At 50.0% G+C, this 25,742-nt stretch overlaps 1 protein-coding gene across 1 annotated transcript in view; it reads right to left on the bottom strand.

Moving 5' to 3' along the window:
• Window positions 1-610: 610 nt before the first annotated feature.
• The window catches only part of ITGAD (integrin subunit alpha D), a 34,826-nt gene continuing 9,694 nt past the window's right edge, over window positions 611-25,742 (bottom strand). The window contains exons 2-30 of the mRNA XM_082431212.1: window positions 24,222-24,327; window positions 22,115-22,218; window positions 21,906-21,976; window positions 21,666-21,780; window positions 18,550-18,680; window positions 17,656-17,801; window positions 14,766-14,919; window positions 14,516-14,666; window positions 14,239-14,312; window positions 12,821-12,950; window positions 12,568-12,710; window positions 12,278-12,418; window positions 11,980-12,189; window positions 11,162-11,292; window positions 10,885-11,042; window positions 9,744-9,898; window positions 9,351-9,482; window positions 8,258-8,331; window positions 7,881-8,022; window positions 5,922-6,035; window positions 5,730-5,809; window positions 5,538-5,621; window positions 2,799-2,877; window positions 2,532-2,639; window positions 2,347-2,424; window positions 2,040-2,153; window positions 1,816-1,917; window positions 1,442-1,552; window positions 611-979 (exon numbers count right to left, since the gene is read on the bottom strand). Coding sequence (XP_082287338.1) covers window positions 866-979; window positions 1,442-1,552; window positions 1,816-1,917; window positions 2,040-2,153; window positions 2,347-2,424; window positions 2,532-2,639; window positions 2,799-2,877; window positions 5,538-5,621; window positions 5,730-5,809; window positions 5,922-6,035; window positions 7,881-8,022; window positions 8,258-8,331; window positions 9,351-9,482; window positions 9,744-9,898; window positions 10,885-11,042; window positions 11,162-11,292; window positions 11,980-12,189; window positions 12,278-12,418; window positions 12,568-12,710; window positions 12,821-12,950; window positions 14,239-14,312; window positions 14,516-14,666; window positions 14,766-14,919; window positions 17,656-17,801; window positions 18,550-18,680; window positions 21,666-21,780; window positions 21,906-21,976; window positions 22,115-22,218; window positions 24,222-24,327 — 3,452 coding nt within the window. The 3' untranslated portion in view covers window positions 611-865. The remainder of the gene's footprint in view (window positions 980-1,441; window positions 1,553-1,815; window positions 1,918-2,039; window positions 2,154-2,346; window positions 2,425-2,531; window positions 2,640-2,798; window positions 2,878-5,537; window positions 5,622-5,729; window positions 5,810-5,921; window positions 6,036-7,880; window positions 8,023-8,257; window positions 8,332-9,350; window positions 9,483-9,743; window positions 9,899-10,884; window positions 11,043-11,161; window positions 11,293-11,979; window positions 12,190-12,277; window positions 12,419-12,567; window positions 12,711-12,820; window positions 12,951-14,238; window positions 14,313-14,515; window positions 14,667-14,765; window positions 14,920-17,655; window positions 17,802-18,549; window positions 18,681-21,665; window positions 21,781-21,905; window positions 21,977-22,114; window positions 22,219-24,221; window positions 24,328-25,742) is intronic.

The following is a 25,742-nucleotide window of genomic DNA, read 5'->3' as shown; positions in this document are numbered from 1 at the left end:
GAATTTGAGATTCTCAGAGATTAAATGACTTAAATCCAGGCAGCTCGTCAGAGGCCCAGTGGAGACTCAGGGCTGCAGATCCTGAGGTACCACTCTTTTCCTGACACACATTCAGGGCCTCTGTGATTTCCCGCTGTCTAGAGACAACTGTGATTTCAAACACAGGATCTACAGCCCTCTGTGTAGATCTTGATGACCTAATTCTGCATTTGGAATATTTTGGTCATTCTCTATGACCACCTTTAATGGGTCTTCTGTGTTAGTTGGGGGAAATTAGATGCTCCCTTTCTGGAAGCCTGGTTCTCCTAGTTTGGGGGACCCCATTCAAGGGGGATGTTGGTTCAGACAAGCTCGGAGCCTGAAGCCTAAGCTGAAACCCATGACCAACACACACACACACACACACACACACACACACACACACACACACACACACAGCTTATTTTGCCCTCCTCTCCTAAAACTACTCACAGCACCATTAAGAAAAGATGCTCACAGGCCCCAGTCACCTGAGAAAGAGAGAACATTTTCTATACCCACAAGCAGCCCCTCGCCCCTTACTAGAACAGCATTCAGGTCCCTAGATTAGAGCTCTTTCATACAAGGAAAGTGTGTTATAAACATCTGCATTTAATGTGACAATTCTTATACATATGAGAATTCATGCTGGCATCATGCCCGCTTCTGTAAAAAGTGGGTCATCACTGAAGAAGTCTGGTAGATATGTAAAAATATAAAAACCTCTCAACGCCTTGGGAAGATGACTCAGCACCTGGTAAGTTGCTCAGGCCAGTCCAGATCTACACAGAACTTATTCCCATGGAAGTCAGCCCACGGGGGTAGAGATAAATGGGAAAGTGGATTCTTAGGACAAAGGCTGATTGGGGGCCTCACAGCTGAGATTCTCCCCATTGAATGTGGCAGTGTCTTCAGGGTTGTCACCCATCATTTCTTTGTATTGACGTTTGAAGAAGCCACACTATGAGGGGAAATAAATCAGAAAATCTGGATCAGAGAGCAGGGTAGGAAGTTGGGAGTAGGAAGAAGCTGAGACAGAAGAAGGAAACCAAACTGACTTGTATTTGTGTGCCAGAACACTTATGTGAACAACAACTATCACATACTGAGTGTCTTCTCTGTGCCCAGCTCAGTAGCTGTACACATCATCCATAGCAGAAAAGCAAAGATTCTGCATACCCCGGCCTCATGTTTGTCTCATTTCAGTCACTCTATGATGTAGGTATTATTTCATTTCGAAAATGATGAAAGAGCCTCAGAGAGGCTGAGCAACTTGCCTGACATTATACAGCGAGTAAGAGCCAAAATGTGTACCCGGACCTGCCTGACTTCACTGTCTGAGTTCTTCCTGCTATACCATCCTGTCTGTGGGGGGGCAGGGGTTGGATGCTGGTGGTGTCAAGAGTGGGATGAAAACACTCACCTTGTACAGCGTAGCTGTGATGAGAGCCAGCAGCAGCAGTCCTCCCACAGAGCTGCCCACAATGAGGGGGATGGGGTTATAGACCTCATACTCTTCTAGCACCATCTCCACCTGATTTGGGGATCAGAAAGTATCAGGCCTCTTGCTGTTCCAGACTCCTCCCAGTTTCCCAATCTTTAACTCCCTCCCTTTCTTCATCAGGCTCTGCTCCAAGGGGTGAGATACAGAAGCACTCATGGGCTTAGGAACAGTTGCCTGCCTAGGGACCTCCATCCTTCCTCCCTCCAGGCTTGCAAGCCCCCCACCCAGCATCACAGATTTAGCATCAGGAGCCCTCTGACCAGCCTGGTCACTGCCTACCACACGGTCACTACCTGGGCTCTCAGAAATGCCTCCTGTCCTGGAAGCTGGGAATACACGGATCTGTTGAAAATGATTTCAGCCACACTCACGACCAATGCCTTCTTCTGCAAAGTCTGCAAAAAAGAAGGGGAGGGCTGGGAACTAGCTCTGGGGAGGGCTTGGGGTTAGAGAAACAGCCTGGCTGGAGGTGGGCACAGACACATCTGGCCCCACCTGAGTCTGGGAGGGGACACACCTGGCTGGCCCAACCGAAGCTGAGGTTGCCCTTCAGAGTGAAGTCAAGTTCCTCCTGGATGCCGAAGGAGGGGATGTCACAGCGGAACCTCAGGCAGTCAGCAACGGAGCAGTCCTGGGGACAGGAGAGGAATGAAATGGAGGAGGGTCTTCACTTAAGGAGGAACCACAAGAGAAAATGAAATCTATCACATTCGGGGTGGGGGATAGATGGACAATCACAGAACGTAGACATGGTGACACAGCCAGCAGTACATTTCCCTGGGTCCCCCAGCTCGTAGCTCGCCCTGCGGTGGGATCTTTCTCACCAGCACGAGACTGCTTGGCATCTGGGTCTGGAAGTCAGGTTGCTGGGGAGGTTCCCTCTCTGACACACAGGGGAGACTCTAGGACGAGAGAGGAATAGCCATAGAATGATCCACAGTCCCCTGGTGAGAGGGTGTGAGGCCCTGTGGGATCAGACCCTGGAGAGTGACAAAAGGCGGGCAGGCACCTGTGAAGGGGCCACCATCGCCACATCCCACACAGCCACACCGTTCAGCAGGACTGGGACCCAGAAATGAATGCTGATGGCCAGATCTCTCTGACTCAGGTTATTCACCTGCAGAAAATAGAGACAAAACATTACTGTGGTCCCTGGAGCATCCCAAATCCCCCGCCACCTTTCCTGACTTCAGCCCTCGGCTCCTCTCCATCCTTGCCCACCAGCTTCCTACGTTCACATGGGCAGGACAGACGTGGATATTCCCTGGCCTCTCACACGATATCGATGCTCGGCTTCTTTTCTGCTCTTCTGGTCAGAAGCTGAAAAATTGAAGTACTTGGTGGATTCTTCCTGCCTGGAGAGAGAGAGGGCTTGCTGGTGAAAAGCACCCCTGGGACCATCCTCAGTTGCACGCCAGCCTGCTGCTGAGGGCTCTGTTGGGCCCAGCAGATGACCCAGGGGAGCGATGATGGTCCCCCTGTGACTGTGCAGCCTCAGCTTCAGGTCCTCTCCTTCGTGGCCTTTGCCCCCGTTCCCCAGAACTGCTAGCTTGTCCCTTGAGACCCCGGCCCTTTCCTCTCCCCATGACTTTGCTCAAGCTCTTCTTTTTCCTGCTTGGAATGTCCTTACCCACTCCCCTTCTGGAAATTTTCACTTAAAGGCCCAACTTGAACATGACCTCTCGTGATGTCTGAACATTTCCCATGGGAAAAAGGCGTTCCCATTGCTTTCTCTACTAGGTACACGGTTGGCCTCCCATAATGCTTGCAGAGGCAGCTGCCAGAACAAATAAACCAAAGGGGACTTGAGGGAACCAAGGCCTGGAGATGGGGTGCAAGCCCTTCCATGATGGGAATGAAGAAAATAGATCCGGCTCTCCTGGGGCAGTTAAGTAATTGGGAGGAAAGATGGTGTGTGGACACAAGCCCACAGAGTGGACATAAATGTCCCAGGCTGCAGGTGGCTTTCTTTCCATCCATCCATCCATCCATCCATCCATGGCCTCCTTTAGTCAACATTCATCATCTGCCAGGCTGTGTGCTTGACTCTGGAGATTCAACAGTTAACAAGCCATAATCCCTGTCTTCCTAGGGTTTAACATCTAAGGGCTCAGTGGAATCAGGCAAACAAGCAGAGGGACCTGCAGGTTTCACCAGTAACTAGTGTACAGAAACCAGGCCAGCCCTACAGAAACTCCATGGGCCCCACAGTTTTCCCACAGATGTGACTGTCAGCTTGGTGATTAAGCACATAGGCCAGACCACCTGGGTTCACATCTCAGGTCCACCGCTTCCTACCTGAGTAACTTAAGACAAATTCCTTAACCTCTCTGGGCCCCTGTAGTTTTTTCCTCTTTAAAACGGAGATGCTAACAATAATGCCTGTAACACACTCGTGATGAGGTTTGTAGCAGTGCCGTAAATGTTAAAATCTACTTCTCCACTTAGTATACTAGCCTTCCTCGCTGCTCCCCATCCTACCCCTTTCTCTCTCTGCTTCAGTTTTCTCACCTTAAAATCTCCCAGTTCTAAACCTCTTTTCAAATTTGAGTAAATCACTCAGCTTCTCCAATCCTTGGAGAGGCATGTAGTATATGGCCATGGGCACAGCTCTGGAGCCAAACCACCTGGGTTTCATTCCTGGTTCTGCCACTTACCAGCTGAATGACAGGGGTGAAAATCTCTGGATTTCCTTGTTGGCAAAAAGGTGTATAACAATAACTATATCGGGACTTCCCTGGTGGCGCAGTGGTTAAGAATCCGCCTGCCAATGCAGGGGACACAGGTTCGAGCCCTGGTCCGGGAGGATCCCACATGCCGCGGAGCAATTAAGCCCGTGCACCACAACTACTGAGCCTGAGCTCTAGAGCCTGTGAGCCACCACTACTGAGCCCACGAACCACAACTACTGAGCCCACATGCCACAGCTACTGAAGCCCGCCTGGAGCCCGTGCTCCACAACAAGAGACGCCACCACAATGAGAAGCCCACACACCGCAACGAAGAGTAGCCCCCGCTCGATGCAACTAGAGGGAGCCTGTGTGCAGCAACGAAGACCCAACGCAGCCAAAAATAAATAAATAAATAAATAAACAAATAAATAAACAAATAAATAAATAAATTTACAATAGCTATATCACAGAGCTAATAGAGTGGTTAAATAAATGTAAAATACATGTAAAGTACTTAAAACAAGGCCTGGCATATCGTAAGTATATATGACTGTAAGCTCTTATTGTAAGTTTCAGTGTTTTCCCATGGATAGAAGGGGAAATTCACACATGGAATTTGGAAGGGCAATGACACTGCTTGAACCCCCTCTCTAGTTCCCCTAAAAGTTGGCACAGCAGCAAACTCTGCCCCATGGCAATATTATAAGCTTCTGATCAACTCTAAAGCCTCTGGAATTTAGCCAGGTGGGTGGGGCTCCTTGTCCTGCTCCCAGCCTAGCCCACCCCTGACCCTTCCCCAGCCTTTAGAACCCAGAGCAGCAGCCCTACACTTGCATTTCCTGTGGCCTGCTCAGCCCTGGGCTCTTAAAAACCGTCCCAGCAGTTTCTCACATCTCTGCTCTCCTCTGAGTTTTGTGAAAACCTGACCTTCTCTTCACTCTGTGTGGTGACAGACCATATCCTGTTGGGCACAACCTCCCCACTTCAGAGTGCTCAGAAAAGCCTCAGTCTTAATCTAGTAGCTTCAATTCAGCGTATTTGTGTTTAGCACAAAGGCTAGAATTGGCTTCATGTTAAAGGAAGCCTGCATCTTGGAGAGAGAGAAGAGGATACACAGTGATGGCAAGGTATGTGTGTCCCACCAGCAGGTCAGTTCATCAGAGAAGAACCAAGAATTGTGGGATATGGTGCTATGGTATAAATATATGGCTGGTCACAAGAATTGCCATGTGGGGAATCAGAGAGGCTAGCTTAGATACCCATCCTCAAAAGAGCAGGCTGGCCTGCAGGAGGAGGTACTAGGCTTGGAGGAAGGTCCAAGGGGAGGGCCAGGGATTAAGTACCTGCTGATCACTGTGTAGACAGCATATTTCACTGGGAGCTCCAGCTGGAAGGTAGTGTTGTTGGATGTAGGCTTATTATTTTCACTGGAGGGAGAGAGGGGTGACTGGTTGGGAAGGAACCCAGGAGAGGAGTTTCTGGCTGGGGCATGAAAAAGGAGAGCGAAGGACACACCATATGTGGCCTGGGCTCACCTGCTTGCATTGGCCCTCAAAAGCAACTTGTCTCCCAGGGTGGCCTTGTAGGAGACATCAAATGTGACTATGAAGGTGCCCTGAGGGAGGAAGAAAGAAGGGTTGGGGATAGGGAAGGCCATGGTGGAGTGAGGGGAGGAAATGGGTCAGGGTGAGGGAGAAGAGTGATGAAGACTGGGGGGAAGCTCTGACCTTAGTGCCCTCTTGGAAGATGGGGTGGTTGATGCTACAGCTGCTGCTCCTCAGGCCCTCATTCCCAGTGGGCACTGCCTCACATGCCAGGCGCAGGGGACGCTGATGGGGTTGCTTCCAGAGGAGGAGAATGAATTTTTTAAAATTTACCCACATGTATATATGGGCTTGATGTATAACAGTGGTGGCATTGCAAAGCAGTAGGGGAAATGACAAGTTTTCAGTAAATGGTCCTGGGAAAATTGGCCCATACAAAACAAACAAACAAACAAACAAATACTGGATCCCTACCTCACTCCATACATTAGAATAAATCCTGACTGGATTAAAGACTCAAATGTGGAAAGGCAAAATTAGAAATCTTTTAAAAGATAATATAGGGGAATGTCTTTATATATAACCTTGGAGTAGGGATATATTTCTTAAACATGATACACACATAAAACACTAAATACAAAGGAAAAGTTTGATAAAAATCAACCACAACCAAATTAAGACCATCTATTAAAAGACGCTATAAAGAGACTGAAAAGACAAGCAGTAGGAATGGAAAAGGTATTTGAACACATATGACTGGAAGAGGACGAGTAACCAGAATATGCAAAGAGCTCTTACAACTCAATGAGAAAAAGATGGACAACTCAGTAGAAAAATAAGAAAAAGAGTTGGACAGGCACTTCCTAAAAGAAGAAATCCAAACAACCAAGAAGTCCAAATGAAAAGTTGCTCAACCTCATTAGAGAAATACAAATTAACACTGCAAAGAAATATCGTTACTCACCCACCAGATCAACAAAAATTTAAAAGTCTGACAATGCCAAGTGTTAGGGTAGATGTAAAGCCACAGGAACTCTCATACGTTGCTAATGGAAGTGTAAATAGGTGAAAATGGTTTGGCTTTACTTATTAAAATTGAAGATACACATAGCCAATGATCCAACAATTCCACATGTGGTATATACTTTCCAAATATTATGTGTAGGGGCACCAGGATACATGTTCAAGAATAGTCATGGCCAAAATCAGAAACAACTCAAATGACCATCTATCATCGAATGGGTAAATAAATTGTGATTTAGTCATGCAAAGGGATTCTAAATAGCAGTGAAAATATTCCATAGCCACAAGCAACAACATGGATGAATTTCACAAGCATAATATTGAAGAAAAGAAGAAAGACACAAAAGAACATACAATGTTGTTATCACTTATATTTGGAATCTAAAAAATGAGACAAATGAATGAATATAACAAAACAGAAACAGACTCACAGATCTAGAGAATAAACTAGTGATTACCAGTGGGGAGAAGAAGGGGGGCAGGAGCAAGATACAGGTCGTGGTTTAAGAGGTACAAACTACTGTGTATAAAATAAATAAGATACAAGGATATATTATACAGCACAGGGAATATAGGCAATATTTTATAATAATTTTAAATGGAGTATAATCTATAAAATGTTGAATCACTATGTCATACACCTGAAACTAATATAAGATTGTAAATCAACTATAATTTAAAACTTGCAGGAAAAAAAGAAACATACAACATGTCTCCATTCATATAAAGTTCAAATATTGGCAAACCCAAGAGTATTATCTAGAGATGTATTTATGGGTGGTAAAACTATAAAGAAATACAAGGAATTGATCATTGCAAAGTCAGAATAGTGATTACCTTTGGGAAGAGTGTGAGGTTAGGATGAGGAAAGGCACGTAGTGAAAGGGCTTCTGGAGGTGCTAGCAGTGCTTTATTTCTTGACCTGAATGTTAACTGCATAGACTTCTGCTTAATAGTTAGTCATTAAACTGTACATATGCCTTATGCACTTTGTGTGTGTGTGTGTGTGTGTGTGTGTGTGTGTGTTTATATTTCATTATAGAAGAAATTAAGAGGAACCTATTATAACCCAGAGCAGGAGAAAGGTCCCAGCCACTAGAGCCCAAGGGAGCTGTTTACCTGGATTCTTAACACTCGTCGATAGGACAGCCCTGCTGGATAGTAGAAGCTGATCACAGTTCCATAGGAATCCTCGCCCTCATTCCACACCGTCACTGTCACATTGAGCTCCAGGGAGCTCCCCACCACCAGGGTCTGCAGGCTGAACAAGGAAGGACAAGACTGGGAGAGAGACTCAAGGAAGTAGATTGGAATTGAATCAGGGGCAGGGGCAGGGCTGTGGGAACTCACGAGCTACAGGCTGATAACCTTCCAATCAAAAGCATTTCTTTGTTAGAAGGAGAGCCAAAGGGAAACACAAGGACTTCTCATCCTATGAGGATGGGAGACCCAAAAGCTTGAGTGTCTGGCTATGAAAGGAGACAGAGCTCACTCACCCTGAGAAGCTGAGGCTGACACTCAGGTCCCCTTCACAGAGGTGATCTTGCCCACAGTTCTTCTCAAAGGGGAGCTGCAGCAAAACAGTATATTCTCTTCCCATCCATGTCTTAATCCATCTCCAATCCACTCATTAGGAGCACTCATCGACATTGAGTATTAGCCCCCACCCTGCACCCAGCACCGTGCTAAACACTGGCAAGTAGGGCAATGAGGGAGGGGCAGTTAGCATATAAAGGGAAGGTAAGACAAGATCCTTGGCTTCAAGGAACAGAAAGTTTAGCTGAGGAGTCAAATCCAACTCACACTGCAACAACCATTCAACAAACATTATAGATTGTCAATAATGGGACAGGTTCTGGGTCAGGAAAGGTGGGAACTACAGGTGAATTAGACATGGTTCTTGCACTCAAGGAACCTTCAATACCAAAGGAGCCACAGAAGTAGACACAGATTGCTATGATTCCAGTCACGTGATATTTGGCATGGTATCACCATGACACAACAGGAGGCCAGAGAAGAGGTGACAGATGCCGAGTGTCGTGTTCAAAAGAGAGGGAGATCAGACTGGGGCTTTGGGGGCTAGAGGAGATCTTTGAGGTGGCGATGTTTTCCAAATAAGAAATATGGCATACAGAAAGGATATAAAAATCAACTGCCAAACAATGTCTTAATCTGTTTATTATGTGCCCTTACTAGGAACACTATGAGCAGTTCTAGGTACCTATGATCATTTGACAGTGCCTCCTCTGAAAGAATAAAGGAACTGTAATGTGAAAATTGAAGGAAGGAAGGAGGGAAAGAAGGAAGGAAGGGAAGGAAGGAAGGAAGAAACACAACATGGACAAAGGCACAGAGATAGAAATGAGAAAAGTTGGGAAGGGTCTGCAGAATGAGAACCAGAGAGTTTATGTTGGGGTGAAGTGGATAACCAGCTGGGATGTGTGTAGGGATCCAAGCTGGGCAGGGCTGTGGTAATGGGGTGGAAGCATTTTAGATTTGAAGTGGTTGGTGGGAGCCACTGTAGGCTCTTAAGCACACGGAGACACAGTGAAAGTCAGCACATCCCTGGGACTTCATCGGAAGACTCACAGAAGCAGTGAAGCGGTCCTGTGAGCCCACAGCCAGCACAGGGCGTAGGTTCTGAGATGAGGAGATGGGCTCCCCAACCAGGGAGAAGTTGAGTCTCAGGATGATGGGGTTCCCCACGTCCTCCACACAGTCCTGAGGGAGAAGGGGCGTTCAAGAACCCGCTCTCCTCCTCCTTACTTGCTACTACTCGGGCTTCGCCTCTACTGCATCCATGCCCCGCTGTCCAGACAGCGCCCCATCCACGCTGTGGAGCCCGGTTCCCCGGGCCCGACTTTCCCCTCTCCAGCTGCAGGCTCCCACCCCTCCCACCTCACTCAGCAGGGAGTGGAGATGCCGGAGGCTAGCCTTGGGCTCCTTCCTCCCTCTCCCTTTCCCAGAACCCAAAGTCCTCACTGGTAAAAGCAGCTTCATGGTGTCACAGTGCTCTCCCAGCCCTAAGGTTTTTCTTCGAGTCAAAGTCCAGTTCTTGGTCTCATCAAAAATGGCACGAGAAATCAGACGACCTGGGTCCAATGCCAGATCGTACATGACAGAGCTTCGGACGTCACCTGAAGCAGAAGGGGGAATGGAAGACGGAAAGTGAGAGAAGCGTAAATGTTCTGTTTTCATTGTTTCATGCAGTAAAGATTTGCTGAGCGCTTTCTGTGGGCCGTGAACTGTACCAGGTGCTGGGGATACATGTGGGGAAGGTGGAGAATTATGGTCCCTGCCCTCATAAGCTCACAGCCTAGAAACAGAGACCAGCACGTAGGACATAACATCACAGCGAGATCCATGCAAGGGTGGGATCCTCAGTGGTACCAAGGAGGGCTTGTTAACTCAGACTGGGGGTCAGAGATGATTTCCTGGATGGGCCTTGTCTGAGCTCCGACCTGGAGGATGAACAGGAGTCAGGTGAAAAGCGGGGAGGGGAAAATCCCAGACTCTGGGAATAGTGGCTAAGACCAGAAGGGAGAGGGAGGTTGGCACATTAATTAAAAAGGAGTTCCCTGGAGGTCCAGTGGTTAGGACTCTGCAGTTTCTCTGCTGAGGGCCTGGGTTCAATCCCTGATGGGGGAAGTGAGATCCCACAAGCCACGTGGCCCGGCCAAAAAAAAAAAAAAGTGTATGGCGTAGGGGGGAAGGGGACAAGGTGAAGCTGGAAAGGCAGAGAGGGACCAAATCATGGGGTCATTGTGGGCAAAACTTCTGGTCTTGATAAACGCAAGAAGGGGGTGGTTGAGGGGTGTTAAGCAGTGTTTAGGACCAATCGCTGTAGTTCCCTGTGGAGAGTGGAGGGAGCGTGCAAGAATAGCCGTGGGCACAGCTCAGAGTGGGTGGGAAGGAGAAGCCGTGTCCTCTAGGAAGGCGGTGGAGAGGGCAGACCTCGGATGTGTCCTGGAGACAGAACCTAGAGGCCCGGGTGTGGGAAGAGGGAGGGAGAAGGACAGCTGGGTGGGCATGGAGGTGAGATTTGGGCTCATTCTGTCCTGAGGATAGGGCTGGGGGCCTCTCGGGGGCAGCGAGGGTCTGGGTCTACCAGGAGGAAACTCACCTAGCTGGTCCTGTGAGCTTTTGTGGATAGTGAGACAGACTGTGGCATCCCCAGCTTCCAGGGCGGCGGGCAGCTCTTCCCAGCACTGGTACACAGACTTTGTCACCTCTGGGGGCGTGAATCTCATAGCCACCTCCACGTTCAGCACCGGCAGGCTCCTGAGGGTGCATGAGGGGCTGAGGACGGGCCTCTGGCCCCCAGAAAGAGAACACGGGAGGGGGCAGCTTAGTGAATCAGACACAAGGGGCAGGCAAGGCGGGAGTAGGGGAGTTGTCACCTGAGCAGCAGCGCATGCCCCTGGGCCCCGACGGCCAGGTCCACCAGCCCATCCTGGGTGAGGTCCTGACCCCCGCTCAGTGAATGCCCGAAATACTGGAGCCTGGGGGAGAGCTGGGAGCCTGCAATCCGCTGGCCAGGGAAGGACAAAAGAAGTGAAAGTCAAGGAAAGCGGATTGGAAAGGTTGGAGAAGAAAGATTTGGAAAGGACACTGAGTAGAGAAGTTGAAGAGCGGGGAGGAGTGGAGAGCAAGCAAAGTGAGGGCCCCACAGTCCACAGGCAGAGAGGGGAGCACTTTTGGTCCAGTGAGGACCACGAAGGTGCAGGTTAATGACAAAATCAAAGCGTAATGATGGGAGCATAATAGATTCATTTATTCATCGTTTATATGTTGATTCATAAATTACGTATGTTCATTCATAAATATTTGAGGAATGGAGTGCTTAGTGCTCTCACTGAGTTATCTTTACAAGAAGCCAATAGAATTTGCTCATCCTTTCATAGAAGGAAACCAAGGCTCACAGAGGCTAAATCGGTCACTTGCCTGAGGCCACGCAGCTCACAGGGCTGGTCAAGCATTTGACCTGGGGCCTGTGATCTCTTAACTACTAAGCTGCCCACACAGTTTGAAGTCTGGAGTCAAAGGAGAGAAAAGAGAATTTGTGCTTAGCTGGGCCTGGGGAAATTTAGGAAAGTAAACCACTAAAAGGAGGAGGGGAATGGTCACTACCAAGGCGGGTGGCAGGAGGCGGCATCAGGTGAATCTACGACAGGGGGGAGGAGACGAACAGAAGAGGCTGAAGGCAGAGGGGGCTCACCTGGCTGTGGGCGGGGCTGATGCCCAGTCCCGAGGTTCCGTGAAACAGGTAGACAGCACCCCGGTTCTCCTGCTCTCCCGGGGCCCCGATGGCCACGTCCGTCAGCCTGTCCCCGTTCACATCCCCCAGCACCGTCAGAGCTGCCCCAAAGCGGCCCCAGGGGTGGCCTTGCTCCCCTCGCAGGACAGCACCACACTGCCACTTAGCCCTCTGCAGAACAAAAACAGTGTCAGGGCTCAACCCAGGAGACCCCTCCACACCCAGACCCCACCCAGCCCGGGTCTCATCAGCCACTCACCCCCCGGGGAAAGGGGCACACGGACACCTGGCCCCCCCGGCTCTGCTCATAGTAATGGGGGGCCCCGATGAGGACCAGGTCGGAGCTGCCATCTCTGTCCACGTCCACGGAGCTGAGGGAGGCCCCGAAGTAGGAGCCGATCTGAAGTGCAGAGCGTGGAGTCATCCTGCCTACCCCTGCACCCGCTCTGGGCCAGGTCCCGCCTCTCCCCAGATACCGGCCCCTCCCTGCTGGGCCCCACACCCCCTTCTTCTCCCTCTCTGCCCTGGAGACCCTCCTCCACACCCAACCTGGGTCCCTGTGACTTCAGCCTTCGGCCTCCATTGCCCGGACACCTGGGTGAAGATGACAACCTTCCCGGTGTGCTGATGGCGGGGGGCCCCCAGGACCAGGCTGTGTACCCCCTTCCAAACGGCCAGCTCTGTGGAGTAACCTGAAGGGACCAGGCCTCAGCACAGAGGCTTCCACTCCCCACCCCCGGGCCCCTGCCCTTCCCAGGCAGCCCGTCTCCCGCCCGGCCCTCCGACCACAGCCTTGCCTCACCCAGGTAAGAGTCCCTCATGTCCGCGTGCTCCTGAGACATGTTGATGAAGGTGGGGCTCCTATTTGGGGGGTACAGGAAGGCACCTCCAGACCAGCTGAAGCTCCCCACAGCCCCCAGAACTGGTCCATCCTGGGAGGAAAGGATTCCAGGGCTGAGCAGGTGGGAAGAAGAAGAAGATAAACTATTCCGAAGCAATGGCTGCCGCTGACTCCGCCCAGCATGTGGAATTGTCTTTGGTCTTCCCTAGCTCTCACCAGCAGCCTCCGTGTCCCTGATTCCTACATCTCTCAGTCCGTCCCCACCGCTGCCATCACAGTCACCCCAGCGCCTCTCACCCACTGCCCTTCCTGCCTCCTAGCTTGCTTTCCTCTGCTTCATCTACTGCCCCAGAGATGGGTTTCTTCCAACCCAAACGTGCCGCCACCACGCTGCTGGCCAACCAAGGTGGCTCACTGTCCCCAAGCTCCTGAGGGTGGCATTTAGGATCCTTCCCAATCGAGCCTGTGGAGTGACACTCTGTTCCAAAATACACCTAGCCTCTGGCCCGGACGCTCCTCTCTCCTCCTTCTGGGACGCAGCTCCTCTCTCTGGAAGAGTCAACCTCTAAGTCACCTCTGCGAGGTCTTCCTTGGCTCCCTCAGGAAGTGATCGGCATTTCCTCTTCTGAATGCTTATTGCCTTTTCAAACTTTTGATTATGGCTAATTTAGGACATATACAAAAGTCCAAAGAAATGTGTAATGAACCCATAAGAACCCGTGACCCAGCGTCAGTGATTAACTCATGACAAACCTTGTTCCACGTCTACGTCCCCCTCAATTGCCCTCAAAATTATTCTGAAGCAAATCCCTCTGGATATTTTGAACACACATCTACTTTCAGACAATTGTCTGTCTATATTGTCACTTCTTTGGTGTGCATGGGCTGGTCTTTCCCATCTCCCCCACCCTCTCTCCATGCTGCCCCTAGCTCACTCTGCTCCAGCTGTGCTGGCCCTTCTAGTTCTCTAGTACAGTAACCTTGTTCCTGACTCAGGACCTTTGCACTTGCTTTTTCCTCTACCTGGAGCAATCTCTCACCAGATTTTTCCAGGCCTCGCCCTTTCTCATCATTCAGCCTCAGCTGTTACTCCTCAGGCCTCCTCTGGTCACCTCTCTTTCTCTATCCCAATGCTTAGCACAATCTGAAAGTCTTTCGTTTGTTGGTTGTTTGTCACCTCCTCCCACTAGTTATGCGATCCAGGAGAGCAGGAACCTCCGCTATCCTGTTCTCTGTACCTACATACGCTGCCTGTGTGTCTCTCCGGGACTAGATGGTGAGCTTGAGGACAGGGTCTGCGTCCTTGTTTATTCTGGTTCCCAGCTCCCCACACAGGGCAGGTGCCTGATACTCGTTAATCAAGCATACACTCCACCCACCGTTGTGAGGATGGAACTGAAGCCTTCTTGAGACATCTCATGCTGGAAGAAGCTACTTGTCTTTGACTGCGTTCCTGTGGGGAAACAGGTCAGTCAGGCTCCCGGAGACCTTGAGGCCATGAAGATTCAGAGCAGAGAGAGGAGAATGTGGTCTGGGGCTTGGGTTCTGGGGAACAATTTTGGGTGAGCTACGAGCAGGGATGAACCTTCAGGACTGAGGGGGACAACTGGGTTGTGACTCTTTCAATTCCAAGACCCAAGGTCACTCCCCGTTTACCCTCGACTGCAAAGATCTTCTCCTGCAGCTGCTGCTGGATGTTGCTGAGTGCTGCAAAGTTGTCCACTTTGAACACGTGGTCCTCTGAAGGCACCGAGCCAATGATGTTCAGCTCCTGCCTGGCAGTGGGATCCTGGAAAGCATCTCCCACCTGCGGCAGAGAGGCAGCTGAGGAGGAGGAGCCCGCCAGTCCTTCTGCCTGGGGGAGGTGCAGGCTGAGTCTGGGGGAGCCATGGGGAAGGGGACGCACCCCAATGGCATAGCGGATGATGTTGGCTCTGTCCGCCTGGGGGATGACGTCGCTGTATTTCAGGGGGTCTTTGTATTTCTGCCCATCTGTGATGACAATGAGGATCTTCTTGGCAGTTTTACGGGCCCCATTCTTACTGTGAAATAGTTCTTTCCTGTCGAGGAAGAAAAGGGGGGTGATTCTACTGAGATTCTGGGAAGAAATCATTTGCAGCACTAGAAGCTCCTCTGGAAAGACTGGGGAGTCCTGGCACCCTGAGACTCAGGCATGTTAAGACATGGATACATACTGACAGTAATTAGTGAGACCGAGAACAAAGGTACTCATATTCCTTGCCCCTAAAGTTCCATCCACTACAGAACCTCATTCCCAGGAGGCAACAAGGCAAGTTACTTCACCTCTCTGCACCTTTGCTTCTCTCCAGGCAAGAGGAGAGCAATAATTGTGCCATAGCTGGTCTCCAAAGATGGTCCCCAGTGAGCCACACCTGGTTCCCTTCCCGTATTGAACCTGGCCTGTGACTCCCTTTAATCAGCAGCATGCAACAGAAGTGACCCTGTGCCAGTTATGGGCCTAAGAAACCTTGGTAGCTTTTGCACTTTGGGGAGCCCTGAGCCGCCATGAGAGAAGTCTAGCCAACCTGTTAGAGGCACCCCATGGAGTGGCCACATGAAGAGAGAGGCCCAGCCATCCCAGCTGAGCCCAGCCTTCCAGCCAATCCTGCCAAGGCCGCAGCCACGTGAATGAAGCTCTCATAGTCCAGCCTCAGATGCCACATGGCCACAGCCACATGAGAGACCCCACCTGAGAACAGCTGAGCCCCAGGATCATGAAAAGTAGTAACAAAAGGGGTGTTGTTTAAGCCACTAAATTTGGGAGTGGTTTGTCAGGCAGCAATAGATAACTGAGACAGATAGTATCAGGTTATTCTGAGGGCCAAATGAGGTGAATCTTTTCCAACAGTGACTGGCCTACAGGTAAGCATTAATTCTATGGTAGCTGTTACAAATGATTAAAAATGTAACATATATGGTCATGCAGCTCTACAAACTCAGAATAAACACACACACACACACACATATGCACCAAATAACATACACATGCCAAATATAATACTGAAGCAACCTAAATGTCCCGTGTTAGGGAAGGGGTTTAGCAAATCATGACCCAGGCCCTTGATGGAAAAGTACACAGCCATTTCAAAGGAAAACAATAAAAGCTGTAGAGAAACATGGAACAGGTTTATGTAACAGATGGAAAAAAATGGCAGGATGAAAATAGTTTCTGCCCTGATTGTGACTATATAAAATATGTCTAAATAAAGACAAGGATGGAAACGACATTGTGCTTTTTGAGAGTAGGATTTATCTATTCATTTGTACTTATTCTTTCTTGTTGCCAAAATGCTGTGAGATGGTTGGCTAGAGGAACTGTAGGTAATATTTCTTTTTTTTTTTTCAAAAATTTCCTTAAAGGGCTTCCCTGGTGGCGCAGTGGTTGAGAATCTGCCTGCCAATGCAGGGGACACTGGTTCGAGCCCTGGTCTGGGAAGATCCCACATGCTGCGGAGCGACTGGGCCCGTGAGCCACAACTACTGAGCCTGCACGTCTGGAGCCTGTACTCTGCAACAAGAGAGGCTGCGATAGTGAGAGGCCCGCGCACCGCGATGAAGAGTGGCCCCCGCTTGCCACAACTAGAGAAAGCCCTCGCACAGAAGCAAAGACCCAACACAGCCAAAAATAAATAAATAAATTACTTAATTTTTAAAAAATGTACTTTAAAAAAAAATTTCCTTAATGTTGTTGCCTTTTTGTCTTTTTTGTAATGAAACTTCTAAAAGAAAGAAAAAACAAAAACACAGCAACAACCCAGTCAGTGGCAGAGCTGGGCTTGGCTCTAGGGAGCAGGGAGGTGATGGGAGAGGATGGATGTTGATGAGAACCACACCATCGCCCACTGCTGGGAGGAGATTTAGGGACTAGGAAAAGATGCCCCTCCTGTGTGATTTTCAACTCAAGGGACAGAGGCTTTCTTCCTGGTTGTCCAGTCGCAACAGGTCAGTGTTCAAGGCAGAAAAGACACCCAAAAGTAAAGAGAGTGCCTTTGGAGAGATCATCCCTTTTTCAATATTTCTCCAGCACCATCCCCAGGGCAGTGCCCAAGGGTGTGCAGGAAGTCAAGGATCCCAGACATTCTACCCAGTTCTTTCCCATGGAAACCACACATTCCGTTGTGGTCCCACCACCTAAGCCATTTTCTTCCTGGACCACCTAGCCCCCAGTGCTGGGCAGGCACATGGTACATAGAGACTTGAATGGATGAGGGATGAGAGGATGAAGGAATGAAGGGAGCTGAGTGGGGAGAAAGGCACCAAGAAGACACTTGGCAATAATTCCTGAGTCCCTTCCAGGGAGGTAAAGAGGAGCTGCACCAGTTTTTGGATAAAATCCCCAACCATTTGTCTCACACTTCTTGTGCAGAAACACCTCACTCATGTTATCTCGCTTAATCCTTACAACCAAGTTGTGAGTTTATCCTCATTGGACAGTTTCCTGAGACTTAGAAAGAGTCAGTAACTCCAAGGGTGGCCCAGGTAGCTAGCAGAGAGCCAGGATGGGAAGCAAAGCCCAGGTGGGCTCAGGGTCCAGCCAAGCCAAAGCCAGGCAAAGGGGAAACACGCTGCAGAGGAGTCCCGCCCTAGATCAGGGGATCGCAATGAGCGATGGGACCAGAAACACTCCAGGGAGGACTCTGCCTGCAGCCCCCTCGCTCCCCTGTGAGCCCCTTTCCCCAGAGCCTCCCTCAGCCTCTATGAAGGGCTGTGCAGACCCAGCAGGAGGTAGCAGTGAGGTAGCAGCTCATTCACAGGCAGCAGGGGGCGGAGCTTACACCACTGTCTGGATGCCCGTGGCTGTGAACGTCAGGCCACTCAGTTGGACGATGGGATCCACCAGGCTCTGAGGGCTCCGGCTGGTCTGAAATTGGCTGAAGGTGAAGTGGGTCTTCAGACGGTTTGAGTATTGGATCAGAGAGAACTGTGAAGGCCAAGAAGAGGACCCTGGGTCTCGGGAGTTGTTTTTTAGGAAGTTTTTTATTTTGGAATAATTTTGCATTTACAAACCATGTTCCATGTGGTTTTGAGGCCCGACAAATATATACTGAGACCCAGAAAAAAATAAATGGCCCCAAAAGAAAACTGGAAAATCAAAACCAAATAATGTTTCTTTCATAGTTTACAAAGAATAGCCTTGCCAACCACAATATTTGTTAAACTTAGATTTTTTTTTAAATTTATAATACATGAAATCAATTTGTAGGTTATATTTCCTTGCTTCTCAAGAATTTGTATATATATATTATATATATATATATATAATATATATATTTATACACACACACACACTGACTACTGGGAAATAATAAGATAAAGAAATCGTGAGTTACATGGAAAACATAATAAAGAAATCATCATTTGGCCAAGTTACCTTCAGTCAAATTTCACAGTAAGATGATTTGATAATCCTTTCAATGTATTTAAACAGCAAAAACATTGTATTTCCTGTGGCATGTGGGGACATAGTACATGTGATGGGGGTACCTCCTCAGGTTAGGGCTCAAATCGGCCCTGCACTGGGACCATACCTTGACCTTGGACCCTGGCCTCCTCATGGCACAAGTCCACTGAGCCAGCCCCCAGCGATGCCAGGCCCGCTCCCAGGTTGGCCTTCCCAGAGGTAGACCCTCCCCGATCCCAATCCCAAGCCTCGGGGGCCCAGCCTTCACCAGTGTGTGGGTGCCCTTGAACTGGTCCATCACAGCTCTGACAAAGTTCTTCATCCGTTTAAAGTCACTTCGGTCAATGCTGCCAGAGCCATCAATCAGGAAGACAATGTCTATCTCTTGATTTGGACACTCTGCAGAGAGAGAGGGAGGAATCAGAAATGCATGGGCAGGTCCCAACCACTTCCTGGGACCCAGAAACCCTTTCTACTCCACAGAGTCAGGGGGCCATCCTTGGCGTAGGGATGCCAAGGCCCCCTGGCCCACCCAGTTTCTGACACCCTCCACTGAGGAGGTCCATATCTGTTGCCCAAGCCCCTTCTCCCTTCAGCAGAATCCCTGTTGCTCCCCTCCTTCCACAAGGCCTAAAAAAGGGGAGAAAGAAGTAGAGGGTGGGGGCCGGGTGGGTTCCTCACTCATTTAGTCAACAAATATTTATTGAATACACCACCAGGGATACTGTGGGGCACAGTGGAAGGCAATTTAGCGAAGTGGTTCAGAATGTGCATCCTGGAGCCAGCATGCCTGGGCTCGAATCCCACCTCTGCCCACCTCTTAGTGGTGAATGCAGGCAAGATACATAACTTCACTGGGCTTCAGTTTTCCCCATCTGTAAAATGGGTAATAGTAGTGCCTACCACATGGGATTATTGCAAAGATAAAAAGAATGAATATGTACATAAAGTACTTAAGACAGGGCCTGGCACCCCATAAGGGGTAGCTGTTATCACCATCATCACCACATGCCAGGCATTGTTCTAGGCCCAAGGACACACCTGCAGCGGATGCTAAGGTGTACCACCAAGACCTGCCCCCCATCAGGATGGAGGTGCTCATTCCCAGCTGCAGGAAGTTGGCTGTTGATGGCTCCCAGCAGAGTTCCTCCCTAAGTGTCACCCCACTCAAAAGGGAGGTGCCTTGCCCGAGGTCACCTCCTGCTCCTGCGGGCAACCCATATCCGGCCACGCTCCGAGCTCTCCATGGGGCAGGTGAGGCCTCTCACAGTGCACCCTCTCCATCTGCCAAGTCCTGCTTCCCTCACACTCTCATAAGGGTTGCTCCCGAGAACATTCCCAGGTGAGCCTCAGAGTCTATCTCTGGGGAAATCTGATTTAAGACCATAGCTTTAAAAAAGATCTCATCCCTGCCCTTGTGGAGTCCACACCATAATGGAAAGACACATCATACGTAAATGAACAAATAAAACATTTCAGGTTGTCCCCAGACTTACGTAGGGGCTTGTGGCCTGCGTGCAAAACCCGGTTGATGCCTCCACCAGCAGCCCACATCCTGTGTTGGTCCCAGGGTGCTGGGAGGTCAGACCACCACAGCTCTGAGGTGTGATGCTGAGCTGTGGTACCCGGCCTCAGGGCACTGAAGCAAAAATGCCTTCTCCCATCTCCTCACTCCTCACCCATCCCACCTTCTCAACCAACATCACCAGTGCCCAGAAGAAATGGAAGATCACTTCCCTCCCTGCTTCCTTGAAGACCAGGAAATCCAGCCACTGACACAGCAGGCCGAGAAGCCCTCAGGTGCTCCCCTTCTCACCCTTGATCTGTCCCCGACAGCTGGGTAGCTGGCGTTCCCTGCCACCACGTCTTGTACTTGGGCCCACATTTTTAGCTGCATCACAAAACCACCCCCACATGCTCTCTCAGAATAGGCCTGGGGCCAGCGCCCTTGCAATGTCACTTCTGTTTCTTGTTCCTTTTATTGCATCCACTGGGCTTCCCATAGCAGGCAGCTGGCTGTAGCTGAATGGCCTTCTGAAAAAGAACTGAGCCAATCAGGCAAGGTTGACTCAAGCTCTGGGCTCTGCCACTTCCTAAAGTGGAAACTCACCTCTCTGAGCCTCAGTTTTCTCTATAAAATGGGGATCATCCTGGCCTCCACAAGGATCTTGAGAGGATGCTATAAAGTGATGCACACCTGGCACCCAGTACCCAGTACTGCCTGGCACACAGTCTTGTCAAATCTATTCAAACCTGCCTCGTCTGGACCAGTTTTACACATCTGTGTCCCATTTTCATCAGGCATCCCACCTCATGAGCCCCAGAAGCATCTAGGAAAAGACATTTATCACCTAGTAAATGTCTGGCTGCACAGACATCCTAGGTGGGCCATGGTACCCACAAGAGTCTTTTCCACTCTCTCTGTCCCCTCTGTAGACTCTGCTCTCACAATTTGGTCTGGGGGCTCTTTCTGCTGCTGTTTCACTTTCTGCTAAAAGCCCACCAAGGCTGGCATCATGGTTTCTCTGGTCCAAAACATGCCTTGAGTTTTGAAACATGCCTGGATCTCACTTGGGGCCCACTATTCCCTCTGATGCCACAGATGGGGCAGTTTATCTGTATCTTCCTCCTAGACGGAACACATGGTCTTCAGCTAGAAAATCAGTCATAATGGCGATCACATACATGTGCCAGAAAGGAGTCTAAGCACTTTATGTGTATTAAATTTTTTAATCCTAATAGCCACCTCGATTATTAAGTTCCATTTTGCCAATGAGGAAACTAAGGTCCAGGGAAAGAAGCCACTTGTCCAAGGACACAGAAGATGAACTTGTAAAGACAGACTCTCAGAGAGAAGCCACAGCAGGGCCCCCAGGCACCATTCTCTGTGGATGACATCAGTGCTGCAAAACTGTGTCTCACACTCCCCATGGCCGGGTCATTTGCTCCCCTTGGAAGGGGAAGAGTGAGTCTGGGGGGTCCTGGCAGCTCCGCAGTGAATGACCCAGGACTGCTTCCCTCTTGGATTCTTGGACCTATCGTCCTCACCACACATCTTCACCCCCCCAAGGCCCTTCGTCTGGAAACCAGGAGGCATCCCTGCACCTGTTGGCAGATGTAGGGCCCTCATGCCTCCTGCAAGGGCTGGATTCCCTCCTGCCCCATCAGAGCCATTACCGCTTGGCCGGCTTAGGGCTCCTGCCATGAGCTACCCCTCCTGCCAGGCCAGACCATGGTCCCAGTCCCTCCTGCGCTTGCCGAGGCCTCTGGGAAGGGGCCTGCACACAGGAGGCCCAAGAGGCCGAGACCCAGGCTTCATGCTCTGTGCTCATGAGCAGTGCCAGCACGTGCTCAGCACCGAACTGCTGTCTCTAGGGGACCTACCTGGCAGGGTGGCGGGGACTGTCCGGATGATCTGCAGGTGGGAGCCCAGCAGGAGGCAAGCGCCTTTTGCATACATGTTCTCCCCACAGGCTCTGTGCATGGTCGGGCCACAGGCCTGGGGACAGAGGCCTGTGTGGGCGAGGGGGCCCCCAGAACACTTCCCCTCCTTCTCGCCCAGCCCCAGCCTCCTCTGGCCCCTGTTCCTCCCTCGAGACCCTCCTGGGACCCAGAAACGCTCACCAGCAGCCAGGAGAGATGGGTGGAGGCCACCAAGGACAGGCCCAAGGACATGTTCACGGCCTCTGGGGATGCTGAGAGGGCAGACACACAGGGTCACACTCAAGGACACACCCTCGTTTGGGGGGACAGCTGAGCTGGCGGCTGAGGAGGGAGGGGGCGGTCTGGTGTAGGAGGGTTGAGGGCCCTGATTCCTGGGGCGAGTCACTCACTATTCAGCAAGATGGGCCGACACAAGCCGGTGGCAGCCAGGCAGTCGTACAAACGTCCTGTTTTGTTGACCGCGACCACCTCCAGCGGGGCTCCCACCACGAGTCTGGAGGCACAACCAGGACAGACAGTCACAGGAGGGGTTGGGGCACAAGGCGCTTCGGGTGAAGAAGTGTCACGGGGAAGTGAGACTTCATGAGGGGACCTCTTGGCTTCGGCCACGTGTGAGGCTATTAAAAATCAGGGCCCGAGTCTAACCCACATATGCTGAAGGGCCGTGCTGGGCTTTTTGTTTATTTGTTTGTGTTTGTATGTGTGTATACGTAAATATATGTGTGTTTGTGTATGCAAATGGTTTGGGGGGTTTTGTGTGTGTGTGTGTGTGTGTGTGTTAACATTCACCCAAAATAATACTATTCAGAACAAAAACAGCCTTTCCCAGCCACAGGTCAGTGCAATTTGTTTCCTAGGAGCCATCATTCTGAGTCACCCAAGAAATAGGTCGCCTCAAATAGAAAAAATGGAAAAAACGTCCTGAAGCCATAAACTTTTGAAACCAATTAGATAATTCTGTAATTAATTGGACAATTTAAATATAAGATAAGCAATTTAAATTGGACCATTTTAAGCAGCTGTATCAGAAGCCACATCCATATCTGCAGTCATATAAATGGCAACCATTTATTTGCAAAATTCCTTGAGAGGAGAGAATTTTTTAATTTGGAAAAATGTTCTCACTACCAACAACCTCGCTACTCAGATGAGGAAACTAGACAAATACGAGTGTATTTTAACTAATTAGCCAAGCAAGTCTTGTTAAATTGTCATTTAAAGATTCCTTCTAGAGAGCCATTTCTTTATGGAAACCTGAAATCCCTGTTTGTCTAAGGCTTGAGGATGAAACTGAATCAGATGGCTGGAGATGTAGCCGTTTGGGACCTGCTGGCACAAATGGGTGAATAAACTTTTAGTCTTAGACTATTGATCTGCATGTTTTTCTTCACCCCAACCCATTCCTTAGACGTGGGCTCAGTCTTCTCGTATTTGGGTAACAACTCAGCAGAAACGAGGAAAAACAGTAACTTTGTAGCCATCAGAATATCATCCAATATATATTATTTACTTTACTGTAAATACTGGTGAACAGCAGTCAATCAAGAGTTTTATATTCATTTTTTAAAAAAATAGGCCCCCAACACAAATTGGTGGTGATGGTAAGTGGGACAGAGGCTCTCTCTGGATTTGTTCGGTGTTGTGTGATCAGGAGAGTCCCAAGGGAACCCAGGCGAGAAGGGACTGGAGAGGTTCTACATCTTGATCTAGGTGGTGTTTACCTGGGTACACACATATGAAAAATTCATTGAGTTGGATTTTGGATTTGTGCATTTCAGTCTCTGTGTTATATTTCAACACAAACAAAGAAAAAATAAAACTCTGGAGCCTGGCACTTGCTTCCACATTCCCAGCCTGCCAGCAGGGTGAGGAAGGAGGAGGGATGTACATTTAGAACTCAGTGACCTCTGTGTGCTCCCTCTTGGCCAAGTGAACTGTCCTGTGCTCTCAGGCTCATTGCTAATGCCACCTCCTCTGTGAAGTCTTCCTGGAATTCCCTCCTGGGTTTGAGGTCTCCCTTCCTCTGCCTCCCAGACTTTGGTTATGCTTGCATCACACTGTGACTTCAGCTCCTTGGGTCCCTGTCTCTGGGACCCAAGAATGTGCACTTCTGGAGGCAGGGCAGGTACATAATTTGTTGGTCCCAGTGCAAAATAAAAATGCGGGGTCTCCTGTTCTTGGAAAAAAGTTTTTCCCCCTTTCTTCTGCAGTGCCTCCCTCTCTGCCTGTCCTGGTGTTTCCTATTTGCTATTTGGTGTCACACTCCTTCATGCACGGGGATCCTCACAAGGCCAGCACAGACCCTTATGGACTGGGCAGGCTGGGCACGGCTGACCCTGAACTTGCCCACCTCATGCCAGGGGTCAGTAGTCAGCGGTGTCATGTACAGACTTCTCGCCCATGCTGCCCTTCCTCCAGGGAACCTCCTGGGCTGCCACATGCAGTCACCTGCCTGCAGGCCAAGGGGGTGGAGTTGGGGAAGTGGACGGGGCCTACCTAGATCTGCCAAACTGGACCACGCTCTGCCCAAAGCCGGCTCCGTCCTCTTGGAAGACCATGGGCTCCTCCACATCCAAGTTGAATCCATGATAAGAAGCCAGAACTGAGGAATTCGGGAAGGGGAGATGAGAGGGACAGCCAGAGAAGCCCCTTCTCCTCCGGACCCCTGATTTCTTGGGGTCTTGATACCCACCCCGCATAGCCTTGGTTCCCCATCTGCCCAAGAGAACGGCATTCTTTCCTTCTTTGTTTCCTGGTTGCCTTCTGTGTGGTTCCCATCTCTCACCCTCCGTCAAAAATAGTCAAATCACAATGCAACGGGCAACCATCCAGAGAAATGCCCCCTCATGGACGCTTCAAATACATCCACAATCTGAAATTAGGCCAGTCACCTCCTGATAGCTTAGATCAGGAATGTCCTTTAAAGATAAAGTGACCATACATTTACTGTCTAAACTGGGACCTTCTGAGAGTGGAAGGGGCACCATTAATAATTACACCAGGGATATTGGGACTGCCCCAAGGACATCCCACTTAAAAACTGTCGTGCTCCCTCTTCTCATTATGCAGAGACCCTAAGATCCAGATTGGGGAACAGACTTAGAATCCTGAGATTAATTATTTGTCATTATGTGCTCTCCATGTCCCCGTCCCTGGTGCCAGGCTCTAGGAGGGCAAGCACTACTACATCTCTCTTGTCTTGGTGCCTGGGACAGTGCCTGGCCCTTAGCAGGTGACTTTAATATTTGCTGACTGACCCAGAACTGCACACTGGCACAGCCAGGAATCCAATTCACTCTCACCAACCTTGACTCATCAACGTCCCCCTTCCCATAGGCTAAGCTAGAAAGCCTCAGGGAAGACCCCCTACATTTCAAGGGCTTTTTCCAACCCCCCAGCAAGCAATTGTGGGGGGGTTGGAAAAAGCCCTCCCCATTCCTCCTAGAAGGGGAGGAATGAGGAGGGCTTTCCCATTCCTCCCCTTTAGGAGGGAAAAAGTCCTCCCACTTTCCTCCCCATTCCTCCTAGAAGGCCCGGCTGTCTCTGGATTGAGGAGTTGACCCCAAGAGTAGGGAAGCTTTAAGGAGGTCAGGTACCAGGCCAGGCAGTGACAGGGAGGGTCCAGACACCTGAACCCTGGGGTCCTGGGAAGAGGCTAGATGTTTAGGATGCTGGGACCCTGCTGCAGCCACATGCAGGGGAGTCTCATATCCTATGTCTTCCTCACAAAGGGTGATTCTGTTCCTGAAAGTGGCCCCTGTGAGCTGACAAGTAGCAGGACACCAAGGGACTCAGACCCAGGTGCCTCAGAAGCTGGGCAGGTGACATCAAAGAGTGAAGTTGGGAATGGTGGCATGAGCAGCAGGGAATAAAGTGGGGTAGTCATTCCCAGGCTCTGGTACCCAGAGCAGCCAGACCTTCCCATTTCTCAAGAGAAGCTGGAAATCGGGATTTGGGGGTGAAATCTGATTTTCAACTGACACCCAACTGATTTTTTAAATCCACATGAATGTGGTC

The sequence above is a fragment of the Balaenoptera physalus genome (genome assembly GCF_965194825.1).
Source record: "Balaenoptera physalus genome assembly, chromosome: 16".
Lineage (NCBI taxonomy): Eukaryota > Metazoa > Chordata > Mammalia > Artiodactyla > Balaenopteridae > Balaenoptera > Balaenoptera physalus.
Note: the sequence above shows the minus strand (reverse complement) of the source record. Positions and strands in the feature narration are given on the sequence as shown.